The following is a 15,258-nucleotide window of genomic DNA, read 5'->3' as shown; positions in this document are numbered from 1 at the left end:
TGTAGGTCCGCACCCAGGATCTGAACTGGTGAACTCCAGGCTGCAGCAGTGGAGTGTGCGAACTTAACCACTATGCCACTGGGCCGGCCCCCTCTCCCAAAGTTTTACTGAAACAAAATTATACTTTTCCTCCCATATCATCTTGACTATGGACCCACTTAGAATTGAGGCTACTAGGGGGTTACTTTGGGGATAAATGAGGGTCTTTGCCATTCTTCACAGTTGCTAGATGGCAATTGTCTTTCCTGGAAGGCTTAGTGTGCTCACTCCTGCTCGTTCTGTAAAACTGTCCATGACACACTAGATTCTTCACTTTACCTTAAACTATACGCAGTTCTTAAAAAGTGCTCATCTTTACTCCTTTGTCTGATGTGACCCTTATCTTTTAATACTAAGAGAGGAAGCTAGAATGTATTAGTAAGTGATATAGTCTAGCACTTTGCAAGCTGTTTATTGAAAAGTTGGTGGGAAAAAAACCCCCTGTAAAACCAATTCTCTGTTGTCATGTGTTTGGGAGCACTGACCTCAGCAAATGAATTTCTTCACTGGAGGAATTTTCAGCATCTTTAATATGCCAATGCATATTATGAATCTCCAGGAGGGATTTTTGTAAAATAAATATTTGAACACGATTTGGGGGGCACATTTAATCACAGAACAGTCTTCTGTGGTACTGAGTTTGGAAAGGGTTAATAAAGACATATTTATTTTTTGTTTTACAGTTGTTATGATGATACTTACCGCCAATAAATCCAAAAGGAGAAAAATGCCTTCCTTTTCAAGAAAGTAATCCTCTAAAGGATAGCATCCCAAAATGCAGCACCTTTAAATAAAAAGTTAGTCATTTAATAAGGGTTTATTGTTAAACTTAACTTGTGAGTTTATTTCTATCAAAAAAATTTTCAAAGAATATGTTTTCCTTCATTCCCTTAAATCAAGTAGTTAATGTTTTTACTTAAAAAATTGAACTTTGAAGAGACTTTGCCAGTGGCGATTTCAACTATTTTTAAACCTGATAATATCAATTAATTCGTTTTCATAACTGCCTATTTCTTTTCCATAGATGCAATATTCTCCTTGGCTTTCATGACATTATTTGTAGAGGAGATCTTTCCTCTCGTTGCTCTAGTAACTGTTTCTTCAAGCTTTATCCATTTATTGTCTCTCTTTGACAGTGTTGGCGTGCCTCAAACATTTGATGATTTTTAATTACATGCTATCTTTGCAGTTGAGTTATTTGCTAACGTGCCTGCTGCTTAGGACTGCGCAGCCCACATGGAGTGAGCAATTGAAGTTGCTACCAGGGCTACTTTCACTGTTTTCCTGGGTAAGGGATGGATATGGGCTGAACACATTGCTGCTGCTGCTGCTGCTGGTGCTAAATACTAACAGAGGCTAATCTCCTCTATTTCTTTCAGGCACTGCAAGCCTGCTGGGGTCAACTTCCTATGTCCCTTTCCTATTTAGCATGGCTATTACTTAATTATTTATGGTTCAGTAATAATATGGTAATTATTTAACCTGGCTTTCTCTTGTTTCTGCTGCCTGTTTTGTGATGGTGGTTGTGTGTAGTGGGGGTGGTGGTGGTTGGTGCATAAAGGCCATCAGCTTGGCCCCTTCCACTCAGCTGGTTCCAGTTTTACCACCTCTGGGTATGAATCAGGTTTATTCTATTCCCACTTTTGAGGTAGTACTCTGATGCCTACCATGAGCTGCCTTTTACCTCTTTAATCCATAGCAATTTCAGTAACAAAAAATAGAAATCCTAACTTGTTCAGAAATTAGACAATATATTTCTAAATCTCCCAAAGGTCAAAAAGAAAATCACAATGAACACTAGAAAATAATTTGAATTTAATGATAATATTAACTAATATTAATAGAACATATTGAAATTTATGAGCTGTAGCTAAACCTGTGATTAGAGGAGAATTTATAGCCTTAGATAACTATATTAGAGGAAAAGAAAGGTTGAAAATCTTTGATCCTGGCATCCATCTCAAGAAATAGAAAAGGTAAAATTAAGCAAAAGAAAAAAAACCAAATTAATGAAATATAAAATAAAATAGAATCAATAAAGCACACAAATGGATTCTTTGAAAAGACTAATAATATTGATTAATTCCTTGTGAAAGCCATTAAGGGAAAAAGAGAGAGAGAGAGAGAAGGCAGAAATGACTAATACCAGGAAAGAAAAAGAAAGCCTCACTTTATATCCTACAGATATTAAAGATACAAACAACTGTATAACAGTAAGTTTGCAAATTTAGACAAAACAAATGAGTTCCTAGAAAAATACATCTTATCAGAACCTACACAAGAAGTAGAAAATCTTAATAGACATGTATATATATTAAAGAAATGAAATCTATATTTCAGAACCTTTCTACAAAGTAAACTCCAGGCACAGATGACTTAATTGGTGAATTCCACTAATTATGTAAGAAAGATATAAAAAATCTTATACAAATTCTTTCTAGAGAACATAGTAAGAAGGAATACTTCCTAACTTGTTTTACGAGGTCAACATAAACTAGATACTAGAACTTCCTTCAGTTTAAGTTCCTAAAAAAGGAAAAAGAATAGATGCCTGGCATCACAATCCCTGACTTGAAAACATACTACAAAGCTACAATAATCAAAACAGCATGGTACTGGTACAAAAACAGGTGCACAGATCAATGGAACAGAATTGAAAGCCCAGAAATAAAACCACACATCTATGGACAGCTTATCTTCGACAAAGGAGCTGAGGGCATACAATGGAAAAAAGAAAGTCTTTTCTACAAATGGTGCTGAGAAAACTGGAAAGCCACATGTAAAAGAATGAAAATTGACCATTCTTTTTCACCATTCACCAAAATAAACTCAAAATGGATCAAAGACCTAAAGCTGAGACCTGAAACCATAAGGCTTCTAGAAGAAAATGTAGGCAGTACACTCTTTGACATCAGTATTAAAAGGATCTTTTCGGACACCATGTCTTCTCAGAGAAGGGAAACAATAGAAAGAATAAACAAATGGGACTTCATCAGACTAAAGAGCTTCTTCAAGGCAAAGGAAGACAGGATTGAAACAAAAAAACAACCCACTAACTGGGAAAAAATATTTGTAAGTAATACATCTGACAAAGGCTTAATATCCATAATATATAAAGAACTCACACAACTCAACAACAAAAAATCAAACAACCTGATCAAAAAATGGGCAGGAGACACGAACAGACATTTCTCCAAAGAAGATATACAGATGGCCAATAGGCACATGAAAAGATGTTCATCATCGCTGTGCATCAGGGAAATGCAAATCAAAACTACACTAAGATATCACCTTACACCAATTAGAATGACAAAAATATCTAAATCTAATAGTAACAAATGTTGGAGAGGTTGTGGAGAAAAAGGAACCCTCATACAGCGCTGGTGGGAATGCAAACTCGTGCAGCCACTATGGAAAACAGTATAGAGATTCCTCAAAAAATTAAAAATAGAACTACCATACGATCCAGCTATCCCACTACTGGGTATCTATCCAAAGAACCTGAAATCAGCAATTCCAAAAGTCCCATGCACCTCTATGTTCATTGCAGCATTACTTACAATAGCCAAGACATGGAAGCAACCTAAGTGCCCATCAACAGATGATTGGATAAAGAAGATGTGGTATATATATATACAATGGACTACTACTCAGCCATACAAAAGAACAAAATTGTCCCATTTGCAACAACATGGATGGACCTTGAGGGAATTATGTTAAGTGAAATAAGCCAGATAGAGAAGGACAATCTCTGTATGACTCCACTCATATGAGGAAGTTAAACATGTGGACAAAGAGAAGAGATTAGTGGCTACCAGGGGAAAGGGGGGGTGGGGGGTGAGAACAAAGGGTGAAGTGGTGCACCTACAACACGACTGACAGACAATAATGTACAACTGAAATTTCACAAGATTGTAACCTATCATTAACTCAATAATATATAAAAAAAGAATAGATGCCTGGCATCACCAATTAAACACTGCATTTATTCATTACTTGTTATTCCTACCTTATTTCATATCCAAAGGGATTTCAAGTTTCGTTATAGTAAAAGACACAGATAAATAAAACCATTTATTTATTAATTTTTATCTTAGTATAACTGTGGAATATTAAATAAAGAAGGGATAAAACATCAAGACATTTTCTGCAGTGACCTCTGACTCCCAATATACTGGTAGATAGTAAGGGTGGTATTCATCAATACTCATCTCTGAGTTTTTTACTGTGCTTAATGCAGTGTTCTAGTCAATAACAATTTGCTGTTGAAACTTATGATAGGTTATCATATTATCACTAAATCCCTCTCTTCTCTACAGTAACAAACAAACTAGGTAGCTGATTAGCCCTGCTGCGTATGTGCATCTGGAGGAGAGCTGAGTAGTCTGGATCTCCATAAAAACAGTGAATTTGCTTCTAGAATTTTACAACTAGTTGTAAAACTAGTTACTTGATCTTATGCAAAGTAACATTCAACAGTTTCCCCCCCAACTTTATTGAGGTATACTTAGAATAAAAAAATCAGCATATAATTAATGTACAATTTGGGGAATTTGGACATATGTATAACTTGTGTTGGTATTACCACAATCCAGGTAATAAAAATGTCCATCACCTCTAAAAGTTTCCTGCGCCCCTTTGTGTTTTTTAATTTGTTTTTGTACTAAGCACACTTAAGATGCGATCCACCCACTTAACAAATTTTTAAGTACTCAATACCTTATTGTTAACTACAAGCACTATATTGCATAGATCTTTGGAATTAACTAATCTTGTATAACTGTAACATTATACCCATTGAACAACAACTCTTCGTATCCTCCCTTCCCCATCGTTCTAATGTCTACATACCATTGTCTGCTTCTATACTTTTGACTATTTTAGAGAAATCATGTATGAGATATTCTTCTGTCAATTACTTATTTCACTTAGCATAATGTCTTCCAGGTCCATCCATGTTGTTGCAAATGGTAGGATTTCCTTCTTTTTAAAGGCTGGATGATATTCCATTGTATGTATACACCACATTTTCTTTATCCATTCATCTGTTGATGGACATTTGGGTTGTTTCCATATCTTGGCTATTGTGAATAATGCTGCAGTGAATATCGGAGTGCATCTATCTCTTCAAGATCCTGATTTCAATTCTTTGGGATATAAGCCCAGAAGTGGAATTGCTGGATCATATGGTAGCTTTATTTTTAAGTTTTTGAGGAACCTCCATACTATTTTCCATAGTGGCTGCACCATTTTACATTCCCACTAGCAATGTAAAAGCGTTCCGTTTTCTCCACATCCTCACCAACACTTGTAACCTCTTGTTTTTTTGATAGTAACCATCCTGACAGGTATGAGGTGATATCTCATTGTAGTTTTTATTTGCATTTCCCTGATGATTAGTGGTTCCATATAAGTTTCAGGATTGTGTTTTCTATTTCTGTAAAAAATATCTTCAGGATTTTTATAGGGATTACTGTGAATCTGTAGGTCACGTTGGGTAGTATTAACATTTAAACAATATTAATTCTTCCAATACGTGAACATGAGAAGTCTTTCCATTTATTTGTTTCTGCTTTAATTTCTTTCATGAGTGTTTTATAGTTTCCAGTATACAAGTCTTTTACCTCCTTGGTTATGTTCATTTCTTAGTATTCTATTCTTTTTGGTACTATTGCAAATGTGATTGTTTCTTGATTTCCTTTTTGGATAGTTTATTATTGGTGTACAGAAATGCAACTGATTTTTGTATGTTGACTGTATCCCACAACTTTACTGAATTCATTTATTGGTTCTAACAGTTTTTTTGGTGGAGTCTTTAGGGTTTTCTACATGTAAGATCATGTCATCTGCAAACATAATTTTACTTCTTCCCTTCTGACTGGGACGCCTTTTATGCCAGGACTTAGAGTATTATGTTGAACAGAAGTGGTGAGAGTGGGCATCCTTGCCTTACTACAGGTCTTAGAGGAAAAGCTTTCAGCTTTTCACCATTGAGTGTGATGTTAGCTGTGGTCTTTTCATATATGGCCTTTATTGTCTTGAAGTAAGTTCCTTCTCTACCTAATTTGTTGAGTTTTTATCATGAAAGGATGTTGAATTTTGTCAAATGCTCATATTAAGATGTTTATGTAATTTTTGTCCCTCATTCCATTAAGTGGTGTATCACACTGATTGATTTATAAATATTGAAACATTCTTGCATCCCCAGGGATAAATCCCACTTGGTTATGGTGCATGAACCTTTTAAGGCGCTGTTGAATTTGGCTTGCTAATATTTTCTAGAGGATTTTTGCATCCATGTTCATCAGGGATATTAGTCTGTAATTTTCTTTTCTTACGGTGTTTTTTGTCTGGCTTCCGTATCATGGTGATTCTGTTGTCATAAAATGAATTTGGAAGTGTTCCCTCTTCTATTTTTTGGAAGAGTTTAAGAAGGATTGCTATTAATTCTAAGTGTTTGGTAAAATTCACCTGTGAAGCCATCAGGTCCTGGGCTTTTTTTGTTGGAAGGTTTTTGATGATGGATTCAATCTCTTTATTGTTATTGGTCTGTTTGGGCTTTCTATTTCTTCTTGATTCAGTCTTGGTAGGTTGTATGTTTCTAGGAATTTATCCCTTTCTTCTATGTTGTCCAGTGTGTTGGCATATAGTTGTTCATAAGTCCCTTATGATCTTTTAAAAAAATTTTTGTTGTATCTGTTATGATGTCTTCTGTTTATGATTTTATTCAATTATTCTCCCTTTTTTCTTAGTCTAGCTAAAGATTGTTGATTTTGTTATCTTTTCAAAAAACCAACTCTTAGTTCTGTTGATGTTTTTCTATTCTCTATTTTATTCAGCTGCTCTAATCTTTCTTTATTATTACTTTTCTTCTGCTAACTTTGGGCTTAGTTTGTTCTTTGTTTTCTAGTTCCTTGTGGGTGTAAAGTTAGGTTGTCTTTCTTCTTTTTTAATGTAGGCATTTATCACTATAAACTTCCCTCTCGGTATTTTTGGTATATCACATAAGTTTCGGATTGTTGTGTTTTCATTTTAGTTTGTCTTGAGAAATTTTCTAATTTCCCTTTTGTTTGTGTCTTTGACCCATTGGTTGTTCAAGAGTGTATTGTTTAATTTCCATGGATTTGTGAGTTTTCCTGATTTTCTTTTGTTATTGATTTCTAGTTTTATTCCATTGTGGTCAGAAAAGATTTCTGGAATGACTTCCATCTTCTTAAATTTGTTAAAGTTGCGACACTGAATGTGATCTATCCTAGAAAATGTTCCATGAGTGCTTGTAAAAAAAACTCTGTATTTCCTCTCAACACTCTACTCTCAACACTTCACTTGTACCACCAAATGTCTAGTATTCCCCACACCAACCAATTCTCCAGTTCTCTGTGGACACCAAATGGGTGTCCTACAATTCAATTCAATTCAATTCTCACACTATCTACCTGGAGTTAGCATTGGATCTCACAGGTTAAGGGCTCAGTCTCATAGGAATGGACTGCTTCCCTCCTCCTACCTTAGACTCCAGTCCAGGTTGTCACCTGTGCTTCTGATCAAATAGCTATAAATCAGAGATTCCACCCCTCCTCAGGATGGAAAATTTGTTAGTGTGGCTCACAGAACTCAGGAAACCAGTTTATTTACTAGATTACTGGTTTATTGTAAAAAGCATACAGCTTGAGAACAGCCACATGGAGGAGATGCACAAGACAGGGAAGGGGCATAAAACCATGCCCTCTCTCAGCACCTCCATGTATTCTCCAACCTGGAAGCTCTCTTGATCTCCTAGTTTAGAATTTTTAAAGAGGCTTCATTATGTAAGGATGACTGATTAAATCATTGGCCATTGGTGATTAAACTCCATCTCCAGCCTCTCTTCCCCTCACCCCAGAGGTTGAGGGTGGGGGTGAAATTTCCAACTCTCTAATCCATCATATGGTTGGTTCCCCTGGAAACCTGCCCCCCATCCTGTGGTTATCTAGGGACTTTCCAAAAATCACCTCATTAACATAAACTCAAATGTGGTTGAAAGAGGCTTCTTATGGATAACAAAGACACTACTTTCATCTTTATTGTTCTGGAGCTATTATAGGAAGTGAGAATAAAAGATAAAATATTATAGCTATTCCCATTGCTCTTACTTATTAGGAAATTCCAAGAATTTTAGGAGCTCTGTAATAGGAATGGACTAAATATATATTTCTTATTATAAACCACATTATCACAGCACTTGAACACAACATGTATCCTTCTGCTATTGGTTGGAATGTTCTTATATGTCTGTTAGGTCCATTTGGTCTATAATCATCAGAGTTTTCTTATAAATGTGTTCCAGTATGGCTCTCATGAATTCTACCCAAATAGAACAAAAGAAATGTGTCAAGGGTTAATGATATATTAAACTCAAATAATTTTATCCAAGACAAAATTTCATAAATTAATGTTCAGAAAGGCATGTTTTTTACCCTTAGAAAGGCTAAAAAGTTTGGGAAACAATATTGATTAGGAAACACGTAATCAACTGGTCTTCAACTCCTTGAAGAGAAGACGAATGAGGAATTCAACAGTCTTCAATTATATGAAGAATACTGTATGAGTAATGGTAGATGCTTGTGTTTTCCCAGACCAGGCCAAAATGGAATGGGTTCAAGTCGAAAAAACAAGGACTTAAGTTTAGATACAAGAATGGTTGTATATTTGAGTGATGGACAAGACTACTTTCCAAAGGAGACTGGTAAATGTCATTTCTGGACTACTGAAAAGAAAAAGGCATTGAGAGAGTTATCTTTCTGGTGCGGTTTTGAGGGAAGAAAATTGACAGAGAGGTAATTTTCTTGTAGTGTGATTCTATCTAACTTGGGTAGAGTAACACTCACCAAATGCTGTCCAATGTACTAAAAAGAAGTACATTATAGCCTAATCCACTCTGTAACTTCTTGGGGTCTGTTTTCATTACATGAAGAATTATATCCACTCCTTCAGTTCCAAAAATTTCCTAAAAGATTTATTTAAAATTATTTATTGAAATAAATAATCACTTCCTTTTTCATTTCATCCTGTTCCCTAAACTTTTTCTACCAGAAAAATACAACAACATTGTTAGGAAAATAGTACTTTTAATACAATTTTTTTTCAAATTTGTAGTCACTTGTTCTTAGGAATTTAAGACAAATTATTGTAAAGCTAATCATTTTAAGAGAGGTCATCAATCAATATGCCAGCTTCATGTCCTTTTATATATATTTTCCCTTTATTTATCTTTTAAAAAAATAAACTATAAGACTTGTCCCATGATTTTCTTCCCTGTTATAATGAGTATAGTCTAACATCACGTCAGATGAATACCAGCTAGCAACAACTAATTTAAGCAGCTAAAATTCTACCATGGAAGATTTTCTAATGCTCCCAAGGAGAAATAAATATACAAATGTAGATGAAACCTTTAATCGTTTATATGACGTTATTACCAGTTAATGTTTGTCCCTTACCAATTACCTTTCTCATTGCCTTGTTGTTCAGTTCTGGTTCCCAGAAAGCAAGGCTATGAGTATTTTTCCAGAAGAGCACAGGCACAGGTTGGCAGAATATAAGGAGAAGCTGCATCAAAGCTTGGAGCTAAGTATGCATTTACTGTTCCTGTTGCCTCTCCCTAAAATCCCTCTGTTGAAACGTTCATAATTTTTTATTTTTTTCTTTCTAATTTTGTCTCTTGCTATTTAAATTATCATTTTCTGAGAGTCAGAGTTTGCTATAGAATTTAAAAAGATCAAAGGGAATTAAGCTCCTCTTCTAACGTTTAGTTTTAGATATGAACCTAATTCAAACCCCAAACAGCATTTATAATGGTACAGCCCACTTTGGAAAATTGTTTGCCAGTTTCTTCAAAGTGTACACCTCCTTTATGACCCATCACTTGCACTCCTAGGTATTTATTCAAGAGAAACAAAAGCACTATGTCCACAAAAAGACTATTACAAGAATGTTCATTGAAGCTTTATATATAATAGTCCCAAATGTAAACAACTTAAGTGTTTATCATAGGGGAATGGAGAAACAAATTCTGGGATATTCATACAATGAAATACTATTCAGCAATAAAAAGGAATGAACTACTGATACATGTAACAATATACATATATTTCAGAAATATAATTCTGTATGACAGAAACCAGATATGAGAGAGTAAATACTATGTGACTCCATTCATATAAAGTTAAAGAATTGGCAAACTAACTTATGGGGATATAAATCAGGCAGTGGTTGCCTAGAGGCAAGTGGGGGCATGGCTGCTAAAGGGCATGGGAGAATTTTATAGAGAGACAACAATATTCTATATTTTAATTGAGGTATTGGTTAAATGGGTATATATGTTCATCAAAACCTACTGAACTACATACTTAAGATGTATACACTTTACTGTATATAATTATACTCTAATTATAAAAAAAGAATATTAAATTAAATCTTCACAAGATTAAAAAAACACCGACATTTATGGATACTTACTAAGAAAAAGTTCATAGTGTTAGGTGATTGGGACATCTGAGCAAAAGTTTGATTCACAGGCATACATACCTTCCTGGGAACATGATCTTCACAAAGACCAGATAATATAAGTAATATATCAGATTGAATTTCCAAAACAATGGCCTCTTCCTTGTCATTAGACTTGATTATATTTTTAAAGATTCCTTGTATGAAAAAATTTAAAGAATATAAAGTTATTGGACACTGTATTTTTATTTTGATAAACTACTCTTTTGAAATTCCTTCCTATAAAATTTCAGCTAGAGAAACAATTTTAAAAAGGGCTATTTTCATTGCATAGTTACTTCGAAGCTGTAGACAGAAGATGATAAATGGATTCTTTGGGCTCTCAATACAATCAGGAGCCCCATCTATACAGAATTTCTAGTACAGAATTAATGGAGTGTCATTAAAAGATGCCCTAAGAACCTGATAATTTGCCCAGAAAACAAAACTGTCTAAAAATATACAGAGTTACATAAGGCAGAGATGAGTGCCTTTGCAAACATATGACCAAAATCCCTGATCATAGCTTGCCTCATCTCTTCTCCTCATGGTTAACAGCATCAATTTCAAGCAAAGGTAGAAGATCTCTGTATGTGTTCTATTCCTGTCACTTCTTTCTGCATCCTCTCCTAAGGTCTCCATGAAGGCATCTTCAACAACTTTTGGTAGCAGTATTCCCAAGTTCTTTAAAATCTCTCCCTTGCTTCAAATCAAAATTAGAAAAGACTTTAAAACAGCCACTTACACTGAAGGAATGACATTCATAATGAAATTTTACCTCAGAGAGGAATTTTCCTTTAAGCTTTAAATGAGGAACAAAAGTCATTTTTTCTCTGTTAAAGGGGTCACTGGCATTAGCAGAAAGGTGTGGAGCCATGTTTCAAAGTAAGAGGGCCATGGGAATCACAGCCCATCTCCATTGCTGGCCCTGAGGGGACGTTTCTTGGTCCTGCTGGGATGAATTACAGGTGGGGGATCACACCCTAGGGGGCTAGTTGAGCATGCTAGAGGCCTAGTGCACAGACAGGCCAGGGAAGAGGGGCCTATGCTCCTTTATCAGGAGCATCTTCCAGGAATCCAGTCCACAGGTCTGCTTCTCCTTTCTAGATTATCTCATTCTTCTTCCCATCTGGGTGCAGGAATGTTACCTTGTCTGTTCTCTGTAACACGCTATGTTAATACTGAATTATTTTCTTCATATTTCAGTGTCCTTCAACTATCTGCTTTTACCTTTTCCTTGTTCCGTTCTAAATCATCTGATATATTTCTTCCAGATTCCTCTTCCTAAAACAGTATTATACATATAATTTTCCTGATCAAAACCACCAATGGCTCCTCATGCCTAAAGAGGATAAAGTTCAAACTCTATTATCTACCTTTCAAAACTCTTTCTAGCTTGGCCCCTGACTAGACAATTAACCTTATCTTATATTACTTGTCTTCATAAAACTCTAAGTGTACTTAAGCTAACTCTGAACACATCATCACGCATATTTTAGCACCATGTCTCTGCTCATGATGTCCCCTTGCTTGAAAGACCATCTCTTTTATTTTCCTCTTGAAACTAACCTTACCTCACACCCCAACTCAATAAAAGTTCCTGTTAAGATTCCCAGCCTTGAAAACTACCCAAACCTCTTAGTTTCTGTGGTATTTACTCTCTGTATTACTCATTAGGTGCCTTACTGATGGTGCCGGGTAACACACGCTATCTTTCTATGATATTCATCTTTTCTTTTGTTCTCTGCTCTGTACATGTTTGTGATCCCAGTGCCTATGGAAAAGGTGTATAAACATTTACATTTACAATGCAATTACTATTTGTTGAGCACATTACTATTACAGAACCCTCCATTAGATTCAGTAAGAGAAGCTCCCTGCCTCCAAGAACTCACATGATAAAAATCAGTGCTTTTCAAATTAAAGGGAAAGATCTTAAGAAGAAAAGAACCCTTGCTATTTGTTTTCCCTTTTCCCTACCCCACTTACCCTCCAAGGTAAGACTAAGACTTCTTCCTGGACATATGGAGAATTGTGTTTCCTAGACTCCATTCGGTTAGGCTAGGGCCTTAAGACTGAATTCTGTACAATGAAATGTGCATGGAAATGAAAAAATCTACTTTCAGGTATGGTCATCCTAAGTAGACTCATCAAGAAAGTGAATGTTTTTGTCTAGCCCGTTTTCAATATCCTTATTTTCTTACTAGTATTATTATTAGAAGGCACCATTCCACTCCACTAAAGATGGAGCAGGAGGCACCTTAACTTAACAGATAAAAGAGTTTTTGAGTAGGCATTTGTAATTAATTGACACACAGCAAATTATATCACTTACTCATGAGGCAGTCACTGAATATGACTGTAACTAAAATAGCTCTTACTTTTCAAAGTCAGGAAAGGTTAGGACCAGAGGACTATTTATTTTTTAATTAACAAAAGGTAAAAGGCTTTTGTTTAAGGATTCTGAATTTTACACTGAACTCACATGCATGTGTTTTGGGGGATAAGGTGATTTAGCATAGTCAATTCTAAGTTGAAAATCAAGGATATCCTGATATTTCATATCAGAAAAGAATCTCCTGTGTGCATTTCTGTATATACCAGCATACCAGTGTTCTGCTCTGTCAGATTCACTCTTTTAAAATGACTCCAAAAGGTCTGGCCAAAAAGTGATAACATATTACTAGAAGAATGAAACATGACAATAGCCCATTAAAAAAAAGGGAAAGATAATCCTAAATGAAATGGTATCTGAATTGAGTAAACAAATAGTTAAAGGATAAGTTATCACAATGTTTCAGTAAAGACAAACTGATTTATAGCAACAATATGAAACAAAAATCAAGGAAATTTTAGGAGTTTCTCAGCTATAAAGACAAAATAAATTAGTAAAAAAACATTTCAAACAAAATCTGTAATTTATAAATATTCTACTTTCATCAGCATACAAACATGTTGTGTCTTACCCGTCAGTTGCTGGATCGTCCCCTTTTCACACAGATCCTCGTTTATAGTCTCATCTTCAAGGTAGACCATGGCTCTCAAGAGTCTCAAGCTGTAACGCATCTGGGCAAACTTGTTGCCACGGCCACCTGTGCCATGAAAACTGTTCCCATGACTAAAGAAGGCCTCTGCAGAGAAATATTAATAATTTAATTTACATCAAGAAATTTAAAACATAAAACATTTCAAATAAACAAAACAAAATATATCAGACATCATATATATATATATATGAGTTTAAACAGATATTAAAATTTTGTCATACTTGCTTTAGTTTTTTTAAAAATAAATATTATCCCTTCCCCCTCCTTCTTCTATTCCCAGAATAAAAATGTGTGCTTTAAAATTTTACTCAAATATATATGTATCTTTTGTAACTTGCTTCTGTTACTCAACATTATGTTTTAAAAATTATTCATTGTCACAAGTAGATCTAGATCATTCATTTTAATTGCTTTCAGTATTCATTTTATAAATAAGTCACAGCTTGTCCATTCACTAGTACAAATTGCTACAATAAACATTCTGACGCCAGTCCTCTTATTCCCACAGAGAAGAGTTTTGTTATGCGACACCAGAATCATATGGGGGATACTCACATTGAATTTTACTAAAGTTGCCAAATTGTTTCCCAAAGTGGTTACATGGCTACAATGTATAAGACGAATAAATTTTCCCAATCTGTTAAATGCGAAGTGGTAGTTCATTGTTATCTTAATGTGCATTAAAAGACTGTCTCTCAAATTTTGTGACTTGGCAGTCCTTATTCTTTGTCTATTTCTTTACTGAGTTATTTCTTTTTTGATATGTAGGAATTCTTTATGAACCTGAATTCTAATCCTTTCTCCGTTATAGGGATAGTAAATGTCTTCTCTCAGTCTGTAGATTATTTTATTCAGATTTTGTTTTACAGACATTTCTAAGTTTTACACTACTTAAATGCATTAATTTTATCCTGTATGGTTTAAGCTCTTCTGGTCTTTAAAAATCTTTTCCTACTCTGTTATCATAACCATATTTTCCCATGTTTTCTTCTAAGATTTTTACAGTTTAACTTTTCATATTTAGGGCTTTAATTCATTTTGCAGTTATTTTTAACAAGGTGAAAGAATCTAATTTTTATTTTCTCACATGAAAGTCCAACTGCCCCAGCACCATCTTTCTCTCATTGATTGGCAGTATCATCTCTGATAATGCCAACTTCCCACATATTCCATTCCATTCGTCTATTCCTGGTTTAGTACCATACAATTTTGATTACCATTGCTTTATGATAGGTCTTGATAAACAGCAAGGCAAGTCCTCCTTTGTTCTTTACGATATGCATTCTTTAAAAGGTTCTTTTAGAAGTAGCTTTATGTTTAAAGCTTAAGAAAAAAAAGTTCAAAATACTGTTCTATTATGTATAGGTTACAAAGGTGGGTTCTGGAGCTACACTGCTTGCATTAAATCCTGGCTCTGCCACTTAACTGTATGGCCAGGAATAAGTTATTTAACTTCTCCGACTGAGTTCTACCTATCTGACCAACAGAGATAATGATAGTACCTATATCTCCTAGATTTGTTATGAGCACTAAATGAGTTAATACTTGTAAGGTGTTTAGGCCTACCACATAGTAGGTACTCAATAACTGTTAGCTATCAGTCTTCCTCTCGTTAGGCAGCATTTCCTGTTTTGCCTCATAGTCTTCT

The 15,258-nt window shown here is 34.9% G+C and overlaps 1 protein-coding gene across 7 annotated transcripts in view; it reads right to left on the bottom strand.

Moving 5' to 3' along the window:
* CFAP69 (cilia and flagella associated protein 69) overlaps positions 1-15,258 on the bottom strand; it is a 58,509-nt gene that overhangs the window by 18,305 nt on the left and 24,946 nt on the right. For all 7 annotated transcript variants that reach the window (XM_044767563.2, XM_014842913.3, XM_014842914.3 and 4 more), the window contains 4 exons: positions 13,530-13,694; positions 10,606-10,721; positions 8,907-9,025; positions 742-823 (listed from right to left, as the gene is read on the bottom strand). In XM_044767563.2, coding sequence (XP_044623498.2) covers positions 742-823; positions 8,907-9,025; positions 10,606-10,721; positions 13,530-13,694 — 482 coding nt within the window. The remainder of the gene's footprint in view (positions 1-741; positions 824-8,906; positions 9,026-10,605; positions 10,722-13,529; positions 13,695-15,258) is intronic.

The sequence above is a fragment of the Equus asinus genome, chromosome 1 (genome assembly GCF_041296235.1).
Source record: "Equus asinus isolate D_3611 breed Donkey chromosome 1, EquAss-T2T_v2, whole genome shotgun sequence".
NCBI lineage: Eukaryota > Metazoa > Chordata > Mammalia > Perissodactyla > Equidae > Equus > Equus asinus.
Note: the sequence above shows the minus strand (reverse complement) of the source record. Positions and strands in the feature narration are given on the sequence as shown.